The sequence below is a fragment of the Trichosurus vulpecula genome, chromosome 4 (genome assembly GCF_011100635.1).
Source record: "Trichosurus vulpecula isolate mTriVul1 chromosome 4, mTriVul1.pri, whole genome shotgun sequence".
NCBI lineage: Eukaryota > Metazoa > Chordata > Mammalia > Diprotodontia > Phalangeridae > Trichosurus > Trichosurus vulpecula.
The window spans coordinates 330,529,379-330,552,651 of record NC_050576.1 but is presented as its reverse complement, the minus strand read 5'-3'; the positions used below and the strand labels follow the sequence as shown (position 1 = coordinate 330,552,651).

Genomic DNA, 23,273 nt, shown 5'->3' with positions numbered 1-23,273 from the left:
TGAAAGATTACATTTTGTCTAACAAGAGAGGGGGGGGGGAAATTTTGTACAACAAAATACCACTTTCAAGATTCATTTCCCATAAACCGTCTTCCATTTACATGTTATGATTTCATGTTATTACTTTATAGATGTACCCACAAAAATAATTTTATTCCATGATCCTGTAATTAGCAATATCAAGCAAGAAATAAAATAGTTTTTTATATATCTATATCTATAGGTGAATGGATGGATAGATATATTTAGCAAAGATTTTTGCAACTATTGTGAACAAAGCACTTTGTTTAAGTCTACATAGATGGGAAGTTTCTTAGATGACAGGGTCTTCCAGACATGTCTGTTTGTAGGTGGCATTTTGCTAATTGCCAATGGAAAATTAAGTGACGTAGTGGAAACAACATTCAACTGATAGTGAGAAGAGAACCGAATTTTAGCTTTCTTGTCAACACTCTCTCCATAGGCCACTTGGCTCACTATATTAATTGTCAGATTTACTGTAGACATATGATTGTTTTTTAGTACTACTATAATTCAGAATTCCTGAGTTCAAGCAATACACCACCCTCACCTTCCTCTAGTAATATGGATTACAGATGTGTGCTACCCTGCCTGGCATAAAATGAGATTTGTTAAGATAGGTAAAAGAATTTTTTTTATGTCTAGTAAGACTGAACATTTTTTTTCCTGAAAAAGAGGTATGTGATCCAAATTTGGATTACAAAATCTCTGACTGAGAAAGTTCCACGGATATAAACTGAAGTGCCCTATACCTGACTGAGAAATCCCAACCCCTCTAGAACAGATATTAAATACATAGCCAGCCCCAGTACAGCCTGAACCATATTAAAATGTAATTGGGAAATATTTAATAAAATAAATAAAAACACAAGAATAATGTTAATATGTAGTTTTCTAAATCAGCTTGAGGCCCACGTGATTTAGAGGCCCTCATTTTTATTGTAGCTTGAAACCACTGCTCTAAAACAAATTTCTGCCCATTGCTGGTTCTGCTTTCTAGGGATAGGCAGAAAGGAAAAAAAAAACATCCTTCATTTACATTTTTTTTTTTGCTGGCAGTTTATTCAATCTTTATTTGAATGGAAGTCATATGAGACCCTTTCTTTAAAATGTTGACTGCCTTTTTCTGGATATTCTATAGTTTATCAATAAAGATGGTTCTCAGAACTGAAACTAACAACTAGATATAATCTGACAAGGGCAGAATAGGGAAAGGATTATCAATTGCTAACTTATGGACATGTGACAGCTAGAAATAGCTGTAAGAACAAAGATGGGAAAACCTTCTATTTTCAAGAGTAAACCCCCGCCTTAAATAAGGTATACTACTTCTATGAAATACATTAATAAATGTAAAGGAATTTTGGTAGAATCTAAGAGGTATGATAGTTGCCCATCTGGGTTGTTGAGGTTGGTATTCTATATCACTAAGGAGTCAGTCAAGAGTAAAGCAAGAAGGCATTTTCTGGGCAGCCCAGGGAGATACCAAGATGGAAGGCATCTACAATCAACCTGGTGTAAGAGGTTCCTCACATTCAAATTTTTAGAGCAACGTTCATAACTCAATATTAGTTGGTGTATCATGATGTGAAAAAAAGAAAAGTTGACTATTCATAAAACACAAGTAGTTACACACACACACACACACACACACACACGTATACTTGTTGAAGAAAAATGTGTATTATAAGTTAGAGAGGTAGATAAAGCACCTATCTTCTGAGTAGAACTAAGTCTCATTATATTGAAGAATACTGCTCCTCAGGACAAACAGGGATATGAGCTATCCCAGGACTCTGAAATCCTCCAATGTCAGGAGCAAAATCTTTTTGTGCTGATAACAGGCAAAAAGGAGAGAAGGAAGGACTCTAGTTGTTGCAGCGACTCTTACAGCTCACAAGTCATTTTCAGTAAAAAAACAAAAAAAAACAACAAAAAACAACAAAAAAACAAATCCAAAACACACAAAGACAGAGTCAGCTTGCCGCCTTGAGGGAGAGCTCTTTCTAAGGAGGGAAGGGTCTATCTGTTACACAAACATGTCAGGAAAGTTCATGGTCCAATAATAGAGTAGGTTTGGTAAGGGATATTAAGACAAGGGCAGTAAGGAGGTTCATTCAAGGCTGCCAACCTCTGGAAACTTGCTAGAATCAGTCTCCAGAAGCCATTAGGGGAAGTAATTCTGTCTACTTCTCCCACATAAATAAAAAATGTAAATCAACACCTTTCACATCACAATAGGAACCCAAACTCATCTAATACTCTTAATAAAGGAGTAAATATACAAGTTGTCATAAAAATATAAATACAATGTTGCTTCATAAATTGTTATTCTTTTGCTCCAGAATCAGACATGAGCTAGTGTTTTGTTATTTGCTTTGTTTTTAATTTTTTTTACATATATTATATGTGATTCTTTGAATATTTCAACACTACATTAAAGTACTAACTAAAAGAACACCAAGTAGTGCCAACTGATGATTCTCTTTATAGTGAGCTACTGTCTTTCTGATATGAAATAAGCCTTTGCATTCATTTGCAAAATACAAAATAAAAAGTAATGTAAGTCATCTGTTGTTGGACAGATTTTAATTAATAACTCATATTCAAAGTGGCAACATGCCCATGATCATTCTGCTGTATATTCTTTGCAAAAGAAAAAAATCACAAATATAAAGTTCTTCTTTGCTTCAGGCTCAAATATAAATCCTAAAATAAATACTGTCTTCTGAGAAATAACCCAGACTGATTGATTAAGAGCATGCCAAATCATTTGAGAGTAAATCCCTATATTCTAAACACTGAGAATGGCTAATAAGTAAGCTGCTATGATCAGTCATGTCACATTCAGCAAATGAGTCTGACAAAATCAATATTCATAATGAGACTTGAATTTTCAATGGATTCAAAATTAAAATTCTCCAAGCTCTGATTAGACTGTTAGAATATTAAAGGACAATGGATTATGATTCTTACCTGGTTGGTATTAAAAAAAAAGAAATACAATGTCCTAAGAGTAAGTGAATTAAAAAACAAAACACCATGGAAAGCTCTTTATGAACAACAGAGCTTTATGACTGCAAAATAATTATATTTGATGACAGGGGAAAATTATTTTTTTCCTTAATAAAATAGGGGTTTTTAAAAAGGACTCCTGTGACCTCTAATTTCCTCTTAATTAGTCTTTCCTTGGCTCTTCCTCAGTCCTTCCTGACTTCTGGGTTTACCAGGGTTAATCATCTTTTCCTTTATGATAATTTCAATTCCTTTGCCTCTGCATCATGGTCCTATTCTTGGTTTTCCTCCTAAGTCTCAGGCTTACTTTTTTTTGTCATGACCCTCCCAAGCTCATCTTATTCCTCCCACTCTCTAAATGTAGTCACTTCTTAAGGCTCTGCCATGAGCCCTCATTCCTTTTTGTTCTACACCTTTTCCCTTGGTGATTTCATTAACTCTTATGACCTTAACTCTATAAAGATGATTCACGAATCTATAGAATATTAAAACTGAAATAAAGGTGAGAGGTTACTTGCTTCAGCCACCCCATTTTATACATGAGGAAATTGTGGCTCAAAAAGTTAAATGACTTGTCCAAGGTAACAACTACTAGTGGCAGACTGGGATTATACATGGTAGTTATATGAGATTCCATGCCATCCTGGGGAGGGAAGAAAATCTGGAACTCAAAATTATGTAGAACCATGTGTTGTAAACTAAAACTAAAAATAAATAAATAAATGAATTTTTAAAAAAAGAAAAAAATAAATAAATGCATATGGTGCTCAAAAAAAAAAAAGAAGCAAGGTTATATCCAAAAATCTTTTCTCATCCCTTAAGTCAGCAATGATCTTTTCATTCTCTAAACTTTTGTAGTACTTTGTACCTCTTTAAAGTTCTTATTATAATTTGAATTATAGTTATTTTTGTATTTTCCCCTACTATGTATGTGTATCTTAAGGGTGGAGTTGCTATATTAATCTTTATATCAACCAGTTGCAGGTACATAACTATAGATACAATTAGTGGTCAATAGGTCTATGTAGTTTAGTTTAGTAGTTTACAATTGAAATTTCCATCTGCGTGATCATCAAGAAACAACTTAATCTTCCTAATTCTGAGTTTCCTTATCTGTTAAATTGGAAGTGGGGTCAGGTTTATATAGTATTTTTTAATATTAAAAATTTAAGTCTATTATTCTTATGTCCACCCCTATGCTGATAGTATTATATAATCTAAACTAAATTTTTCATAGCTTAAAAATGAGTTATTCACCAACTAAAGGCTCTATACTCAAGTGGAGAATTTAATATTTAAAGTATAGTAAATTACATATAAACATAATATCACTTGCCCAAGCCTCAGAGACATTGAAACTCTAACTTTGTTTCCCCGTCTATGTAGACTTATATTTTGATTCACAAAAGGTTCTCTGATTAAGGAAAATAATTTCATCTTTACTTCATTTTGACCCCTTCATGTGGAGAAGGAAATGGCAAACCACTTTAGTATCTTTGCCACGAAATCTCCAAATGGGGTCACAAAGAATCGGACACTACAGAAACAACTCAGCAACCACAACAATCCCATCATCACCACAATATCCCAATTGACCCATTTGTTCATGTATTCAACTTTCAGCTACCTGTGAACACGCATACTCATCTGTGAGGCAGTATGGTTTAGTGAAGAGAGTCAGGAAGATCTAGGTTCATAGCCTGTCTCAGATACTTACTGGCTGTATAACCCTGAGTAACAACCTCTCTAGACCTCAGTTTCCCCATCCAAAAAAACATTAAACTAAATTCTGACCTCTAAGGTTCCATCTAGTTCAAAGTCTATGAACCTATTATCTCTACAAAGTTCAGAAATAAGAAGTCCTACCACTCACTTGCTTCTCCATCTCATGACATCTTTCTGTTTCAGTCAGTTAACAAGCATTTATTAAGAGCCTTTCATGTGGCATGCACTTTGCTCCCCACTGGTGATAGAAAGAAAGGAAACAGTCCTACCTCTCATGGAGCTTGCAGTCTAATGGGAAGACAACATGCAAACAATTGGTACAAACAAGATACATACAGGATAAATTGAAGATAATTAACAGAGGGAAGGCACTGGAATTAAGGGAGAGCAGGACAGATTTCTTGTACAAGTTGGGATTTTAGCTGGGACTTGAAAGAAGCCAGGGACAACAGAAAATGTAGATAAAGAGGGAGAGTGTGCTGATAACTCAGCAATAGATGTCATGAGCATTTTTCCCTCTATCATTTCCTAATCAACCAACAAGTGTGTGTGTGTGAAATATGTCTGACTAACACAGAAAGAGAGAAATAGTGGGATCCTCCTTTAGGGGAATAAGACATGAACTACTTATGAAATAATTTGAGTGTTGAATTAAATAATTCTGCATCTAAGTGCAAAGGAGTTTAGAGAAAAATGAGAATCAATATGGGCTAGAATAATCTAGAAGGCTTTATTAGGTGGATAAATCTAGAGCTGCACCATGAAGAATAGCTAGGATTTGTTTAGGTAAAGAAGAGTAAGGAAGGCATGACAACTTGGGGAAGCAATAAAAGCCAAAGCGTAGAGATTAGGAATCTATTTGAAAAGAGTTAGGAACCAGGTCTGACTGAATCAGGGAGTGTATGTTGAGCAGTAGTGGGAAATAAGTTTAATTAATTAGAGGAATGACAGTTTATGGACGCCCTTGAAGAGTAGACACACATTCCAACTTGATACCATAAGCAAAAAAAGAGAGGAATTGGCATGATCAAACTGGTATTTTAGGACAGTTTATTTCGTTAGGATACAGGACAGATTATAGGGTAGAGAGGGAGGGAGAAAAGAATCAGCTCTCCCTAGGAAGTCATTGCAGTAATCTAGACAGAAGTCTAAACAAAGATGAGAAGGAAGAGAAAAGCACATACAATAGATATTTCAAAGTAACAAAGAATAAGACTTGGTGATAGATGGAATTTAGGGGATGAAGGAGAAGGAAGAACATTTTCACCTTGAAAATTGGCAACGTGCAATTTATTTTTTTGTTGATTATCTAGACTTTAAAAAGTGATGGAGAAAATGCTAATAGTGAAGATTAAACTTGAGTGTCTTTTGGGGCACCTAGGTGGTGTAGTGGATAGAGCACCAGCTCTGGAGTCAGGAGGACTTGAGTTCAATCCAGCCTCAGAGATTCTTAATAGCTGTGTGACCCTGAGCAAGTTACCTAATCCTGATTGCCTCAAGGAAAAAAAAAATAGTGTCTTTCATTTTTTTTGTTTTTTTTTTTGGAGAGCTGGTTGTTAAATATTTACCAGCACACCCCCTCCTTAAGTAGTAAAAGGCAGAGACAGGATTTGAATTCAGATCTTCTAACTCCAAAAACATCACACTTTCCTCCCTACTGAACTAATTGATTGTGGTTGGGGATACATCGAGTTTGATGCAATAGTGGGGCATCTAAGTGGGGGGTGTTCTTTAGGAATTTGGGAGGAAGAATAAATGACATTTTTGTAAATTAAAGTTCACAAAGTACTCACCTAAATTGTCACATTTGATCACCACTATTCTTCTAGATATGTAATAAAATATAACTATTCTCTATTTTATGTATGAAGAAATAGAAACTCAAGTTAAACATCTTGTCCCTGTTATGGAAAGCAAGTTGATATTTGAAGTAGGATTCAAATCCAGATCTTTCTTGACTCCTAGTCCAATGTTTTGCTTTATATTATTTTTTTATTCTACCATGATAGGACAAAGTTGAAGGTGAAGATTTGAGTGAGATAAGCATGGAAGTGATAACTAAAGTCAAAATATGTAGATAAACTGTTTATAAGGGAGTGGATATATAGAGAAAAGGACTGTGGGGGATAGATTAGTACAGTAGAAAGAATGCTCATTCTAGAATTAGAGGACCTTAGTTGGAATTTTGATATAATTACTTATTGCAGGGCAGCATGGATAGAGCACTGGACCTGGAGTTAGGAAAATTAATCTTCATGAGTTCAGTTCTAGTCTCAGACACTTACTTACTGTGTGTCCTTGGGTAAGGCACTTAATCATGTTTGCCTCAGTTCCTCATCTGTAAAATGAGCTGGAGAAAGAAATGGCAAACCACTCTTTGCCAAGAAAACCCCAGATGGGGTCATGAAGCCTTGGACAGGACTGAAATGACCGAACAACAACAATTGCAATTCATCTAATCTCTCTGGATCTTGGTTCCTCACATGTAAAATGAGTAGATTAAACTACTTGGTCTCTAAGGTTCCTTCCATCTCTAAATCTGTAACAAGAGTTAGGTAGAAATTGCAGGGAAAAGAGTCGATAAATGGGTAAAGGGGGCATAGCTAGAAGAAAGTGTCTATGGATTGTCACATAGTCATTTTGGGGAAGACAGAATTTAAATTTAAAGTTTTGAGGTCCAAATCCAATGTACTCCAATCAATGATACCGCATCTACAATTAAGTACTAAACCTGATAAGGAATGAATAAGAATTTTTTTATCTTCTTTGATACATAAAGCTATTCTCAGCTCTGTTCATTGGACTAAATATTCAAAATTGATCCGTGTGGTCTGTTGCAAACACAGAGACATGAGGTGGTTGAGGATTTTGGGGGGGAAAGCTATTGGATTTTGTAAGAAAGATATTTACAGATTTCTCAATAAAGAGGTTATTTTATATATCCACTTATGTCCCCTACCATTTCTGGGTCGGAACAGTTTGCTGAAAGCCAAATACATAAGTTTAAAAAAATTCCAGAGTAACTTGAAATCGCCTTTTCTAACATCTCCCTGAAATTTCATATATCACCACAGTTAAATGCTACATAGACCTTTTTTCCCACCTCTGCCTTTGAGTGCACTATATTTGGAAAACTGATAGATGAAAAGGATTTAAAGTATTCATTCAAGAGAGCGATTTTTTCACTTCAATTTTCCGAGCTGTATTTTTTTTTCCTTCAGCTGGGCCAACAGTCCATCTTTTTGTAGGTAATAAGTTTAACCCAGTTAATTTCACACTGATAAACAGTTAATTCCCTAGGATTTTGCTAAATCTTACCTAAGTTAAATGGAAAACAGTTCTCACATGTAAGTAAGAACTTGTATCTTTCTGACATAAAATCATGTCTAGTTCCGTGGGACCAATATTTGATGCTGATTTATCTGCTTGGTATGAATTAAATACATGGAGACAGATATGCCTTAATAATTTTATCACACTCTAACACTATAAAGTTCTGACATGTGAGTTACAGACAGCTCCTTGAATAGATGGGTACTTGCTAACTTTGAATAATTGCACAGCATTTCCATGTATACGATGAACATCTTCTGAAGGATTTCAACATGTAAATAACTTTTTTAATGTTTCTTTAAAAAGTGAAAAGGAAAAGAATCAGCATTATGCATTTCTTCAACTACTAAAGGAAATTTGTGGACTGGTTTCAACTTGAAACATCCTCCTTTGATTATTCTGTATTATTGGAAATCAACATTAAATATTGTTAAATATTCTTTCCTCAAGATTTTTAAACTATTGAAGCCTTCAAGTAGCAATGCCTAGCTTACCCTTTTTGGTTAAAAATAAATTTTTGTGGATAGCTTCTATTTTTACATCACCCATTGTAGAGCCATTATAATGAACTACAAAAAGAGGAAAGAAAAACAAAAGCTTATGAAAATTAATTTACATATGAAAAATTATGATATAACATACATTTATACATTGAACTGTTCTCATAGGCCCCACTTCCACAAAGAAGTAAAGGAAGTATCATCATTTTCTTTTGTTTCCATCCTCAACAATGTTCCTCCAAGGAAAATTCATGCCAAGGTCTCCATGTATGTGTGTGTGTATGTATGTGTATATGTGTGTGTGTATATATATATATATATATATATATATATATATATATATATATATATATGTGTATATATATATATGTGTGTGTATATATGCGTGTATGTGTGTATGCATATGTGTATCTATAAATCCTACATATACAATACATATTTGTGTATGCACGTGCATACACAAATATGTACATACACACATATATGTGTGTATTTTTCCTTTATGGTTAAAAATCTGAATGTATCTTTTAAAGAATATCTTATCTTCTTATATAAATTTTGACCATGTTACTTCATGTTTCTTCTTTGGACCCTATCGTACGTCCTGAAATCATTTCACCTCCTTTCACTGACCACTTTTATTCTCATGTCCTTGTATTCAAAAATTTAGACCTGTCTTATTTGTTTGCCATTTACCTTCATCTTCTCATTTAAAATATTCTTCAAGTACTAAATGATCCAGATATTGAACATGAAACAAGTTAGTTAGTTGATGTGCATATATTAGAGTATAACTTATTCTAATTTCTAAGATCTGGGTAACTCAACTTTGTATTGTCCCTAGTAAGTATTGAAATGACTAGAGGTAGGGTATCCTGCCTCTAATGATTACAAGTTGCGTCATCTTCGACAATGACTTAACCTCATTAGGCTTTAGTATCCTCATCTGTAAAATAAGGAAGTGTTGTACTAGATGGTCTCTGAATTTTTTTCCAGCTCTATATTGGTGCGATAATATGCTTTAGGTAATAATATCCTATCTTTGATGTCTCTCTGTCATTAGTTCTTATGTATATGTGTGTGTGTAGTGTGTGTGTATGTGTATATATATATATATATATGTATATAGTTCTTATATATATATATATATATAATTCTTATTCAGCCTTCCCTTTATACTTTGTACATTTGTAAACCTTCTACTAGGGCGAGGGGTATAGTCTGTTGGCGTAGAACTGACAAAAAGCTAACTAATTTACATGGATATCAAACCTATGGCATTAACATAATTAGCATAGTGAACTAGCCAATTTTTGTTAAGCAGACACAGTTCTGTGTTTATTTACTACAAAACCTAGTGTTGTCTGTTCATTCAAATTTTAAATGCACAGTCTCTCTGAATTATCCTGGGCACTGACCCAGTAAAGACATTGTTATGACAGTGGCCAAAACCTACAGAGATTTGTATAAGCATATCTACAGTGACATTGTGACAGGTATCCCCTTGCCATGATCTCAGACTTTCAACTGAGGTTATTATAAATCTGTCTTCATTGTATCATGTATCATAACATTTTTTTCTAAATGCTACTATTGTAATATGATGTACAATGGTGGTTAAAATTAGGCTAAAACAATGGGGATATATTATTTATTTTAATTTTCTTGTTAACCTTTTGAAAAATGAGTATCACTTTTTAATAAATCCCTGAATAATATTTACTTTAATGAGCTCTGCCTATGAAGTCTACTTGGACTTTAATGCTAGATTTTTTTAATCATTAATTTTGAAGAGCAATTGTTCAATTATTATCTAATTATAAAATTGAATGTACATGAAAGAAGAACTTGATATCATATGGTACATTCATGTATGTTCTAAATATGATTTCTGAAAAGTTACATTGCATACGGATAGAGTATTGTGAGACTTGTTTACAGGCTATCATTTGTAATTTAGGGTTTCAAGAGACCACATAGATCATCTTACCTAAAACCCCTATTTTAGAGAGAGTGAAACTGAGGCCTGGAGAGGATTGGCATTCTGCCTATAGTCAATAAGTAGTAAGTTATAGAGCCAGGATCCAATACTTTTTTCTAGAGCTTCACACTATTTCAAATTTGTGTTCCTCCTATGAATCTAGACTAAAATTGAAGACTGAACAGGTAAAAATGTGAAGAAAGTATGGATAGGATAAAATACATTATTAGGGAAAGGGAGGAAAAAATAGACCAAAGCAATAGAGGAAAGAAAAAAAAAATGAGGCAAAGAAACCATGTACTCCCTGTAAGTTTCAGTAGATTAGATGTAGCCATTCATCTCTAATGGCTTAAGTGTGTTCTTTTTGAAGGTAAGGGTCTCTAATAATAGATGACCTCTCGATGTTCCTTCTGGATCACATATCCTACATGACACTTTTTCTTATCAAAGAATATACAGAGGCTTTAATTTAACTTGAAGCTATATGTTTTGCTTTGTCTTTTCCAGGCTTGTTCTCAGTTCTGTCTCCGACTACTTTGCTGCTATGTTTACGAGTGATGTTTGCGAAGCCAAGCAAGAAGAAATCAAAATGGAAGGCATAGATCCTAATGCTCTCTGGGACCTTGTACAGTTCGCATATACAGGTATTTTAAAGAGTATATTTATGATTTCCTGTGACTGATGATGATATCCTTTTTTTCCTTCTATTTGTTCAATTATGGGTTTTATCTTCTAAATTAGTATTTAGAATTATTATTCCTTTACCTGACAGATCATTACTTATACTATCCATTTTATTAGCAGAGAGGGGCAAAAACCAGAGAGGATTCATTTAACATGAAAAGATCAGAGTGAGTCATTTTATGTCTTGTCACTTATATTGTCAAGTTATATTTATTTTCCCACTCTCTATGTTAATGAGCAGAAAAAGAGATGCTAGTTAATTGATTTTTTTCTCCTCCTAGAGGTTCTATCTTTAAATAAACATTTTCACTGGTAGGTATCCTAAAGTTACATCTTTCTAAACAATTCAAGAGGCTGTGCTTTGATCTGTGATGTCATTCAGATACATGATGTTCCTCCAGTTAGTGGTCTGAGATGTTGGTATAAATGATGTTTCTGGGTTTTGTTTGCACTTAACTCTTTTTACATTTGTCAGGTGTCTCTAATCTCTCTACATAATCACATGCTCATGGGTAACTTCAGTGTTTCCTTTCAATTGTTCAAGTATACAGACACATAGTAACACAGCATTTGAGCATACCTTACCATGTGTAGTGGAAACAAATTCTGTGTCTGTTCTTATGATCCTCTTGGTAGGTGCCTTACTGTTTCTCTATGGAGTCAAAGCAGTATGTCACTGAGAAAGAGAGATCTACATTCTTGTTCTTAAATAGGATTTCTGTATCAATTTCATGGAAGCAGGTTTAATGGAACGAGAGTCTTTGATTGGGCAAGGACCCTTAAGAGTCCATGTAGGCCAAATCTTATGCTAATATGTATAATATAACACTATGGTAGAATAATATTATAAGCTTTCCTCCCATACAAAGTAGGATAGTTTGTCTTTAAAGGTTTTTAAACGTTTCTGGAGACTTGGTTGTCTTAGGGGACTAATGGCTTAGACTACTGGCATCATTTTCTCATCACCTGAGTACAAAGCAAGGACAAGAAACTGCAGGGGCAGGAACTTTGGTGCTTAACTGGTGGATCATTCTGGATAACTGGCTGCCTTCGGTTAATAGGACACTGCATCAATGGTTCAAGATTAGACACTTGGATCAATGAAAACTCAGAGAAAGCTTTCCTTCACCTAGTAATGCCATGGCAAAAGAAGAGATTACTAAGAGATACATTTTTTTTAGGAAAAAAAGGATGAAGAAAAATTAGCCTTGAGGGAGTAAGGGAAAAAATTGAAGTGTTTTCTGCAGGAAAAAGAAATGAATCAGCAGGCAAAAATAGAAAAGGCTAGATATTCAGGAACACTTTGTTGGATTTTAAGGTCAAAGGGGATCCTGAGAAGCAAAGAAGCTCAACTACGTCAGAATCTAAGAATTGCCCATTTGTATTGGAAGCAGAAAGGTCAATGGAAACTGGTCAGAGTGTTTCCAACAGTGTTGAGATGGAAGTCCCTGAAATAAGAAAGTATGCGTTTAGGATGTAGAAAAGAGAGTGTATGGATGATTTCAAGTAGAAGTGAAAGGAAGGACTCAAATTGAAAAGCATCTGAATGGGCCAGTGGGATGACATTGTTCTTTGGTCTTTCATTTGTGTCTGGCACTCAGTAACCATACTGTCCATGGAGTTTTCTTAGCAAAGATACAAGAGTAGTTTGCCATTTCCTTCTGCAATGAATTAAGGCAAACAAAGGTTAAGTGATTTACCAACGGTCATGAAGCTAGTAAGTATTTGAAGCTGGATTTGGATTCAGGTCTTCCTAAATACAAGATCATTGTGTTGTGGTTTTGTGATGTGTTGTGGTGGAACAGTCTCAGACCACCTCTAATCCAAGTATAGGCATTTATTGAGATTGACACCTCTCATGAAGCAGGCTAAATTCCAAGAGGAACCAGCAACTTCAGAGAAAGCAAGATGGATTTTTATAGTGTAAAGATGCAATTACATAAGAGGAATTATGAACATTAAAGAGACAGGAGGGGTTTGTTAAGAGATTAGATAATAGAGGAAGGGTCCCAGCCACAGTAGAACTGCATGCAATTACCCAAAATACATACAGAAAAACCTATTTGGGGGGTATGTATGTATGATAATGATATTATAATAAGCTTCTCCATGTCATAAGTTCGCCTTTTGCTGTTACTGCACAGGTGCCTGCTTAGGGAAAGTCCCTTCTATTGTTTTGGGGTTCACATCCTGCTTGAGTATCCTAGTGGTGCTGATTTCTGATTGGCTGAGTATTGTGATCCTGTCTGAGACCAGATGGATGTGGTTGTGGTTGAGTACATGAACACACCTGCTGTTTCTGTGGGACATATGAGGAATGGGTCTGGGGGCAGTAGCTAGCTAGAGGCAGTGGCTGAGATCCCAGCACATGGACTTGCCTGCTGTTTCTGTGAGAAATATGAGTTCATGGACACACCTATTGTTCTACTGAGCCGTGAGGCACATATGAAGAAGTTAGGTTATTGAGTTGGGAGTGGAGGGCTGGGGAGGGGGGTGAGTGGCTAGGTAGGGGCAGTAGGCCTGCTATTCAGTTGGGCCTATAAAGAAAGTTAGACTATTGGGTCTGGGAGCAGTTTTATTAAAGGATTCCATCAATTGATCTTTATCCACTGAGCTATCTAGCTACTTCCTGGATTGAAATTAGCTGTGTTAAATAAATACTAGAGGTCTGTAAGTATTGCCTGAATGCTGGGGAAAAGGATTTATCTTGGCCAAAGACTTTGGAAAATAATGAGTAGCGTAACAAAAATAATAAAGGTAATAACTAGCATTTATATAGTGCTTTAAGGTTTGCAAAGTGATTTACATGTTATAACATTTGATCCTGTCAACAACCTATGAGTCAGATATTATTACCATTCCCATTTTATAGATGATGAAACTGAGGCTGAGATAGATTCAGTACCTATCCAGGTCCACACAGCTAATTAATGCCTAAAACAGTACTTGAATTCAGGAATCAACCGATTTAGAGTCCAGTGTTCTATCCACTATACTATCTGGCACTATGCTACCCCCTCAGGGAGGTTTCTACCCCAGTCCCAATTATTTTAAATAAATGTCTAGATTCAATCAATCAAAGATATAAATTAGGAATGAACAAATCAAATCCTTAATCTGATAGAAGTAAGATTCTTTGAAAACTGGATAAGGAGAGATGAGGCTATGTAGGATTTATCCTGAGATTGGGTGAAAGAATCTGACATACCTCTGGGCCTATGTAATGGTCCAGTTTGGAATCTCCCATTCCAACAGCAGGAAAATCCTCCTCTCCCAACCCCCCTGACCATGTAACCACCTGATGAGTTTTGAGAGGTTAGAGATCTAGATTTCCTATCAACATCACTGGATCTCATTGATTGGACAACAATAGGTCACTGCTGAGGCACCACTTAATGGTTATTTTTTGGGTCCTCCTGGCTCAGAGTGAATAATGTAAGTAGTAACTGTTTCTCTTTTGGCTAGCAACCCTGAGGGTCTTCCCCTCCCAGGTTTGTTTGTTTTTTTTTTTGTTATTGTTTTGTTTTGTTTTTTAAGGGGTGATCCCTAGACTCACTTCTTAAAGAAGCCTATTCACTGAATGGGCACTGCCTCATTCAGAGGGAGAACTTGAAAAGACCTTAGCTTAAAAAGGCCCAGGTCTCCCAGTGCATCCTGGGCCATCTCCAGTAGCTCCTGGGCCCTGATGGCTCTACAGGAGAAAGTGAGGCTGGTGACCTTGCACAGCCCTCTCTCACTCAAATCAAATTCAATTGCAAGTCTTGTCATTATCTCCCTGATGTCATGGTCTTCTTTGAGAGGGAAGGACAAACCAGGCAGCCATAACCACAATAGCAGTGTACCTGAGGAGCAGCCTGGGACAGAAGCATCTGCGTGGTGAGTTTAGAGAGACATTGGGGACAAACTCTACGTCAAGGAAAAACAGTTGTAGACTGTACAGGGACACTGACTCTTGGAACCCTGGCGAGAGATATACCTAAGGCAGGACTATATAAAAAGTGAAAATGGTTTCCAGTAACTAGGGGGCTTACCCTTTGGCAACATGTACTCTCAACTGTCAACCTGAACTAAAGCAGAATACCAAATTAGCAACAACAAGGGTCTTTAACGCTGGCAGGAGGATTGCAATTCAGGGCACTACACAGCACCACAGTACTGAAGTGCCTGGGAAGGGCAGAAGGAGCAGGGTTTAAATACACTTCAACAGAGAGAGAGAGTCTCATGGAAGGCACAGCCGCTCAAAGCTATTGTGTAAATTGTTTTGCAAAATGGTAGAGAGTCCACAGAGAAGACTGGGGAAGCCTGGGGCCTGGTGACATCTGGTCAGAATAGTGGGCAACGAGGAGTTTCCAGAGAAACCACAAGACAGGCTCCAAGTAGTTGGAACTTCTCCATCCATGGGGTCAGGGTCAGGTAGCCCTTCTAATGGCTGAAGTCAACACTATTTTCGAGTCTCCTCTTCACAGGAAGTCTCCAAGGAGTGAGTGTGCTTCCATATGAAACAATAAATTAGCAGTATTAATTAAATGAACTGTGTGCCGAGCTCCGTGCTAAACACTGTGCCTACAAATAGAAAGATCGAGACAATGATCGCTTAAGGAAATCATATTCTAATTTGGGGAGAGAACATGTGTGAAAAAGGTAAACTGTGATGTAGAGACAAAGTACTGGACGCACTAAAGATGCTATGATGGAGCGAATTTCAAGGCCCACAGGTATGTAGGTTAAGAAGATAATGCAGAGGGATTGTAGGGAATAGAGGAAAAGCATCAGTTAAAGCCTGTAAGGTCTTAGGAAGCAGTGGCAGGTGTGGAATAGAGAGGTTGGACTCCTCCCATCTAACCAGTGTAAGCAGTCAAGCACTGTGGGCAAAGTGGAGATATGTGGAGAGTAAGCTTCTCTAGTGGTGGTGGCTCTTCTTGTCTTCCACCCATCCCACTGAAGTTATGGGTTTGGGGCCATGCTTAATGCTTGCCCTTGCTATACCTTATTAGTATCTCATTTCTAAAAACTAATTAACTTTTGTGGATAATCAAAGAACAATGACTATGATCAACTGCATTGCAAACATGAAGTCCCTCAATGTTACCCTTAAGGGAGAAGTCAGATACCCTCTGGGGATCCAGCACGCTAATGTGAATGGAAGTTGGGAGAATGAACTCAGAAGGAATACTACAAAAGGTTATCAGCAGAAAACTGAAATGAAGCTTTCTGTTACAGAACAATATTTCTTTAGGGATTCTCAATTCTGAAGAACAAGAAGATTCAGTGGGTAATTCAACATTTCAAGTGGCATCAACCTACATTTGTTAAGCACCTATCATTCAAAAGGTGGAATCCTAGTTAAAGAAACAATATGCTTCCTCAATAAGGAATAAAAAAAGTATCCCTGGCCTCAAGGAGCTAATAAAGTAAAGCAACTAGGTGCACACAAGTAAATAATAAAATATATACAATGAGGATAGAATGAATGTGGAGGAAGAGAGAAAGAGATAGAAGGAAAAGAGAAAAAAGGGAAACCAGGAAAAGAATATCAGTAGGTTTTGCGATTAATGCTAGGTAAATACCCTATTCTTCTTTTGGAGTAAAGCTTAAATGAAAATTGTCTCATGTCATCACTGCCCTGTGAAATTCTGATTAGCCAATTACTTCCTCAGAGGAAAAATCTGAACTAGCCAAGTTCCTTATTCTGGTTTAAAGAGAAAGGGCTTTCAGGGAATAATAAATGTGTGAAGTAAAAAAAAAAGAAAGAAAAAAGGATAAAAAAGTTACTAGACACTAAGCTGGGTTAGCAGTTATTTGTAGAATATTTAAAAAGGAAGGGTATAAACTACCAAGCTATATGTTATAAAATATCTCTAAAAGGTGTACCTAAATTTAATGACTTAGAAAATGTACATTATATATGCCATATAGATATATGTATATTATGTGCATATGGCACATATGTGACATATAACATACATTATATATTTGAGTGTAGGGTGTGTGTGTGTGTGTGTGTGTGTGTGTGTGTGTACAGAATGAGGGGAGAGAAAATAAAGACATTAAAAGCATCATCTAAATTATTCCCCACCTGGTTCACCTAACTTAGAAGTCCTAGAGTCCAAGTTCTTCTTTGAGACATAAGAGAGCCCATGGTAATGAATGTTTTAAATATAGATGGAACTGAAATCTCCCAACTCTAATGTCCTTGTCCTTCCCCTATAATATACTATAATTCTAAGGGATGACAGGTATGATGTTTGTGGTAAACTGTCTACCGCTCATGCTAAAAATGATGTTTTGTGTGTTCCATTAGAGGAAGTCACCCTGGAGAAGTCAGACCAGGGAAGTATCTTTAGGTTCAGTGCTGCCCATTGGTCTAAAGTCTCCATGATAATGTTGAGTTACATAGGAAGGGATCTCCAGAATGACATCCTTGAAGCAACTTGAATAACACTGGGAACATCCTTGTAGTGAATGTTGAGATATTTGTGACTGCCAAGAGTGGTGTACAATCATAGGATTACAGATTAAGGGGCTGGAAAAGACTTTAAAGATTATGTATTCCAACCCTCTCATTTTACAGATGAGGGAACTAATTCCCAGGGAGTGAGAATCATATGCCTCAGATTAGAAAACATGTAGGTTAAAATTTTTATTGGCTAAATGACAAAACTGGTGTACAGAGATTTGATTTGTTCATGGTGGCGGAGCAAGACTTAAATGAAGGTGCTTTAATTTTCAGCCTATGATTTACTTTATCACAGTTTCCTCTAATCCCACCAACTAAATCTCCATCTAAAAGAGGTTCCGTTACTTCAGTACTTATCCATTTTGGTATTTAATAACCTCTGTGGTCATTTGGTGGTTTTATACATATGTACATACATATACATATCTGCACATATATATAATATAGACATATACAAATATGTATGTGTATGCATGTCTGTGTGTATATATATGCATATAATGCATGCACGTGTATGCATATCCATGTGTATATATGTGTGTAAATATGTATATGTATGTGATTCATATATGTATATGTGTGTGTATATATCTTGATAGATAGGTAGATAGAAATGAACACATCCCAAAGTAATTAAGGCTTCAAACAAACTTGTTTTTCATTAGTGTACATTGTTCTGAGGATAACACAGTTTTTGGTCATACTTTTAAAAAAATGAACACCCTGCTTTTCATTCTTACAGAATGGTGCCTATTATAAATTGCTGAAGGTTAATATACTGCTTTTGTTTATACATTTTAGGATGTCAGACTTTGCCAAAATGTTGATTATTGTATTGTAAAAAAGAAATATTGCTTTGTCTTTTAAAAAGAAGGTATGGGGTCCATTTTTTTTTCTTTTAAAGTTGCCTTCAGGCTGACAGCAAATTGCGTTCTGATTTATCTCTTACATAGTTCCTGGTATCCTGACATCCCCTAAAAATGTTCTGTGCTCATTGATGTGTAAGCAAATAGAGTCCTAACAAATACAGGAGGTGGAATTATGGGGTAAGTAGCAAAGTGTCAGGTTCTGTAGCGAATTGATAAGGACAAGGTTTAAATAAAGGAAGCTGTCCATCTAGCAGCAGTATTAAGGAGAAGGGTAGAAAATTAAACTGCCAAATGGCAAACCTTTAATCATAGTGAGTGTTAGCTTTCCTTTGAGAAACCTTTTCCTGGCACTGAAGTTAATTAAAACTTTGGTATATACTAAGAATGGCTAAAAAAATAGAAATAACAATCTTACACTTACTGCCAAATACATGAATAAAATAAATACTAGCATAAACTGTATGGAATATTTAATGCTGTGTTTAAAAATTTATTTAAAGTATTAATACAAATCATTTTGCTTAGATTTGCTACAAGTTTTACAACTAAAGTTAATAAAGAAGTTTTTTTATTACAATTGAAACTAAATTATAATTTTATTAGACCCACCAGTTTAATTTGAATGGGATGAATTATGCAAAAACATTAGCAAAATGTTGGTTTTAAACTTAGAGTATTCACTAGACTGCAAGCTGCTCTTTTTCAGCTTAAGGGATTGGATGGAAAAGTCTGCCTGCTCACATTTGCCTGTTACATTTGTGGCAAAGCCACTTCACTGATATCAGCAACATAGACTGTATGCCAAAAGAACTGAATTCAGTGTACAAAACACAATCAAACAACCCAGAGACAACAAAAAGCATTACTTTCTTGATTTTTCATCCTCCAATTAGTAGTGATGGCACCAAGTGGAAACAGCCAGAAGGCTTGATGGAGATCAATTGCACCTGATTTTAGACTTTTTATATGTGACTTTAAAACAAAACAAAAACCGAGGCCTGATAGAACCAATATACCATTATATGTAGTTAATGTTTTAAGCTACCTTGGGGTTTATAGAACTATTGCACTTGATTATCTAAGAGATAGAAGATGAAGAGGCATGATTCAGTGCAACAGTATTGCCCTTAGACTTGGGCAAGCAGGGTTTCATGCTTTGGATAAGATCCGACTGTTCATCCTGAGGAACCTGGACCACTTGGGGAAGTGGGAGGCCCGCTGCAATGCAGCTAAACTTGTTAAGCCACAAACAAAGCAACCAGTGCTGTCAGCTCCCAATGAAGAGCTTTTCCTTAGCTGCTATTTACCATCAACTTAGGGCCACCCCTTCTCTTATCCTCCTTGCTGTAAATTCTCCCCCAATTAAATTTGTCTTGAACTCTTTGTATCTTGATCTTGTACTCATTAAAACCTACCCTGTGTTATAGTTCCTGGTGTACATGTTATAACTTGTAAGTTCCATAAGCTCACAGTCTAAAGGGAATCAAGAAAGGATTGTTGTAGAAGGTGGGATTTTAGGTGGAACATGAAGGAAGCCAGGAGGCACAGATGAGGAGAGAAAAAACATCCAGAAATGGGAGACTGCCAGTGAAAACGCACAGAGTTCGGAAATGGAGTGAAGAACCTCAAGATGTTCAGTGTCTTTGGATAACAGAGTACATGTGGGAAGTGAGGTGTAAGAACATCAGAAGAAAAAAAAAGATCATTATAGGAAGGACTCTGAATGGCAAAGAATTTTATATTTGATCTTGGAGGTCCACTGGAGTTTATTGAATAGAGGAGTGAATGACATGATCAGACTTGTTGACTTGTTAATGAATTTATGAAATTATGAAATGGAGGCAGGCATGTCCAGTGTTTTGGGTACTCCCTGAGAAAGCCCATAATGGTAGCAGGAATTGAGACTGCAATCACATTTTAGTAAGGCACTGAGGACACAGAGAGAAGCTGTAAAAGGGGCACAGAGGCAGACAACATGGGAGGAGAGGGAGATGGGATGGTGAAGGGAAGCAGGGTAGCATGGGAGAGAGGCAGAGAGTGTCACTCAAATAACTATAGATTAGAGGTGGGAACACAAGGTAAAGAGGGAGGGAGAGAGAGAAAGGGACAGGGAGAGAAAAAGAAAAGAGAAGGGGAGTCAAAGGAGAGAAGTGGAGAGGGGAGAGGAGAGAGGATTCAAGATGAGCAAGGTGAGGGTTATAGAGGGTGCAACTGTAATATTAATTAAGGTGGGCCTTTTTTTTTTTACTGTTTTTTCTTTTGGAGCACTTATTTAATCAAGTGCCCTTGATGAGTCTGGCCTTTGTTTCTTTGATTAAATTAGGAGCCTTTGATGACCGCCTTGCCTCAAGGGAAAGCCTGGTTTGCATGGGTTTGAGTGACATGTTTGTGACACCAGAGGCTTTTTAGGCCACATGGGTTTGAGTCCCATGTTTGTGATGCTTTTAGGTCATGTAGGTTTGAGTCACACATTATGACACACTTTGATCCTGAACAAGATATATAAACCCAGAGGTTGGTGTTCTCCCTGGGGGCGCTCAGTCACTGGAAGAGACTCTGGGCAGTCATTTTAAGAGCCTCCTGGCTTGTAAATCCAGATGTTGATGCTTCCCTGGTAACTGAATTGTGATTTGGTCTGTTTATATTGTGTGTATTTGTATTTTGTGTTTGCCCTGAAGTTCAGGTTGCTGGCTTTTCCTCCTGAATTAAATGAATGATATTTGTATGTTGGATTAAAGGAAGATTGTTAACCCCTTAACATTGCTTTCCTTAGTAAAGCAGATCAAAGAACCTGTGTTAGTGGCCTTCTGTGTGTTGGTTGTTGTTGGTTTTACACAGCCACAGTAGCTGCTAGCCAGATTATTGCTACAGAAATCTGCTGAGAAAGAGAAGATAGAATGGAATCTTGTGTATATAGAGAGGTGTGACAAGGAGAAGGGCCAACACTTCATGTGAGACAGAAGTGAAGGGGTAAATGGTTGCTGAAAGCATCTAAGTGAGGTAAGATAAGGAAGAAAAAAGGGGGGCTCTAGGAGCATGGCTTCATTTTTTTAAGGGAAATATGAGGCAAGCTTCTTAGCTGAGTGAGAGTAGGTAGAGGGAAGCTCTGAAAAGTTTGATGGGGGGACAAAAAGTACAGAAGAACCTGGGTTAGTGAGTCAGTTAGGAACATGTAAAAGGATTACCCTCCCTTACCGAAGGACCAGTTGAGATTTTATGACGTATTAGCAGTAGATCCAATCAGCACAGTTTCCTGATTTTCCCCAGCTAGTTTCTGCAGCATGTGAGTGGGAACCATGTCAGTGAGGGTAATCCAAGTCTGAGGCTTGGCAGAGCAAGATAGATAATAGAATCAGGGGGTAAGTGGATTCAAGAAAAGAAAACAGTATAGAGTTAAACTATTTCTCCAAGGGGTCAAGAAGGGGGAGGGAGGAAAATGTAGTCATCGTAGAAGTGAGGGCCTGGAAAAGAACTGAGAGATCAAGGAATTGGAGGTCATGGTGAGAATGAAGAAAAAATGTTTGGGGTTAAATATTAAAGTTAGAATGACAACAGATCATAGTCATAAAAAGGAATTTTAGAGTTTATGAACATAGAAGTGGTACATTTGTGGGTGATAGCAAGATGAAGTATATGACCTTTATGACTGGCTAAATATATGACTGAAGTGGATGGAGTTGGTCAGGGGGAATGAGTATATTAAGGAACTGGAAGCTGAGGATATGTTAGTGATTATCAGTATGAATGTTGAAGTCCTATAGTATGAGAGCAGGAGATAGAGAGTAAAGACTATGAGCTGGTCAATTAACTGATTGAGAGGAAAAAAAAGAAAGTATTCTGGAGGTCAGTAGACAACATCTACGAGCATTTTGATTGGGTGGTAGATATGCACTGAGTAAACCTCAAAGCAGAAGCTATTACTGAGTGATGGTGGTAGTTGGAAATCTTGGAAGTGTCCAACTGCCCCACATGAACCAGATTGAAAATACAACCAGTTTTGGAAAGAGTAGCCAGGGAGACTATCACGAGGTGGAAGCCAGGTCTCAATGAGAGTCAGAAGAAGAAAGGAGTGATACAGGAAAAAGATTTAAGATTAAGTCAAGTGTGTTACCTAAGAAGCAGGCCTTCCAGAACACAGTGGAAAGAGGTAGATAAATTTAGGGTGGGACATTGGGGTGGGGGAGATAGAGTGTGTTGAAGAGAATGGGCATAAGGAATTTGGGAAGAACAGTTTTTATATCATGACAATTAAGTGTTCAGAATCCATAGGATGTGGAGGGAATAATGAAATAAGAGATAATAATTGATGAAAGAGTTGAGGTTATTCTTCTAGGGGTTTGACCTCAGGGTAGAGTCTTCTCAGGGCCTTAGGCGGCTCAGGTGAGGGGACCAGTGGGGGCAGATAATGGAATGGAGTTATATTGCTCCTTCACTTAAAACAAAATAATTATTGTACCAGGATTTGGCAAATTCAAGAGAAAGGAAGATTAAAGACAAAAGAGTTTTGAAAACAATTTTCTATTAGTATTCAACTACTTTCAATATCAACACTATATCCACTGGTGTTACCAAGCAACATATGGATAGTCTGTCATCCATTGTACCATAGATTCTAATTCCAAAGTTAAAGACCAAACTCTCGTGAGTATTGATAAGAAGAAAGTACAGTGCTAATGACCATATGTGTA

At 36.6% G+C, this 23,273-nt stretch overlaps 1 protein-coding gene across 2 annotated transcripts in view; it reads left to right on the top strand.

Annotated features, from left to right (window-relative positions):
• Positions 1–23,273, top strand: part of KLHL1 (kelch like family member 1) — a 563,316-nt gene that overhangs the window by 188,591 nt on the left and 351,452 nt on the right. For both annotated transcript variants that reach the window (XM_036757924.1, XM_036757923.1), the window contains one exon: positions 11,083–11,219. In XM_036757924.1, coding sequence (XP_036613819.1) covers positions 11,083–11,219 — 137 coding nt within the window. The remainder of the gene's footprint in view (positions 1–11,082; positions 11,220–23,273) is intronic.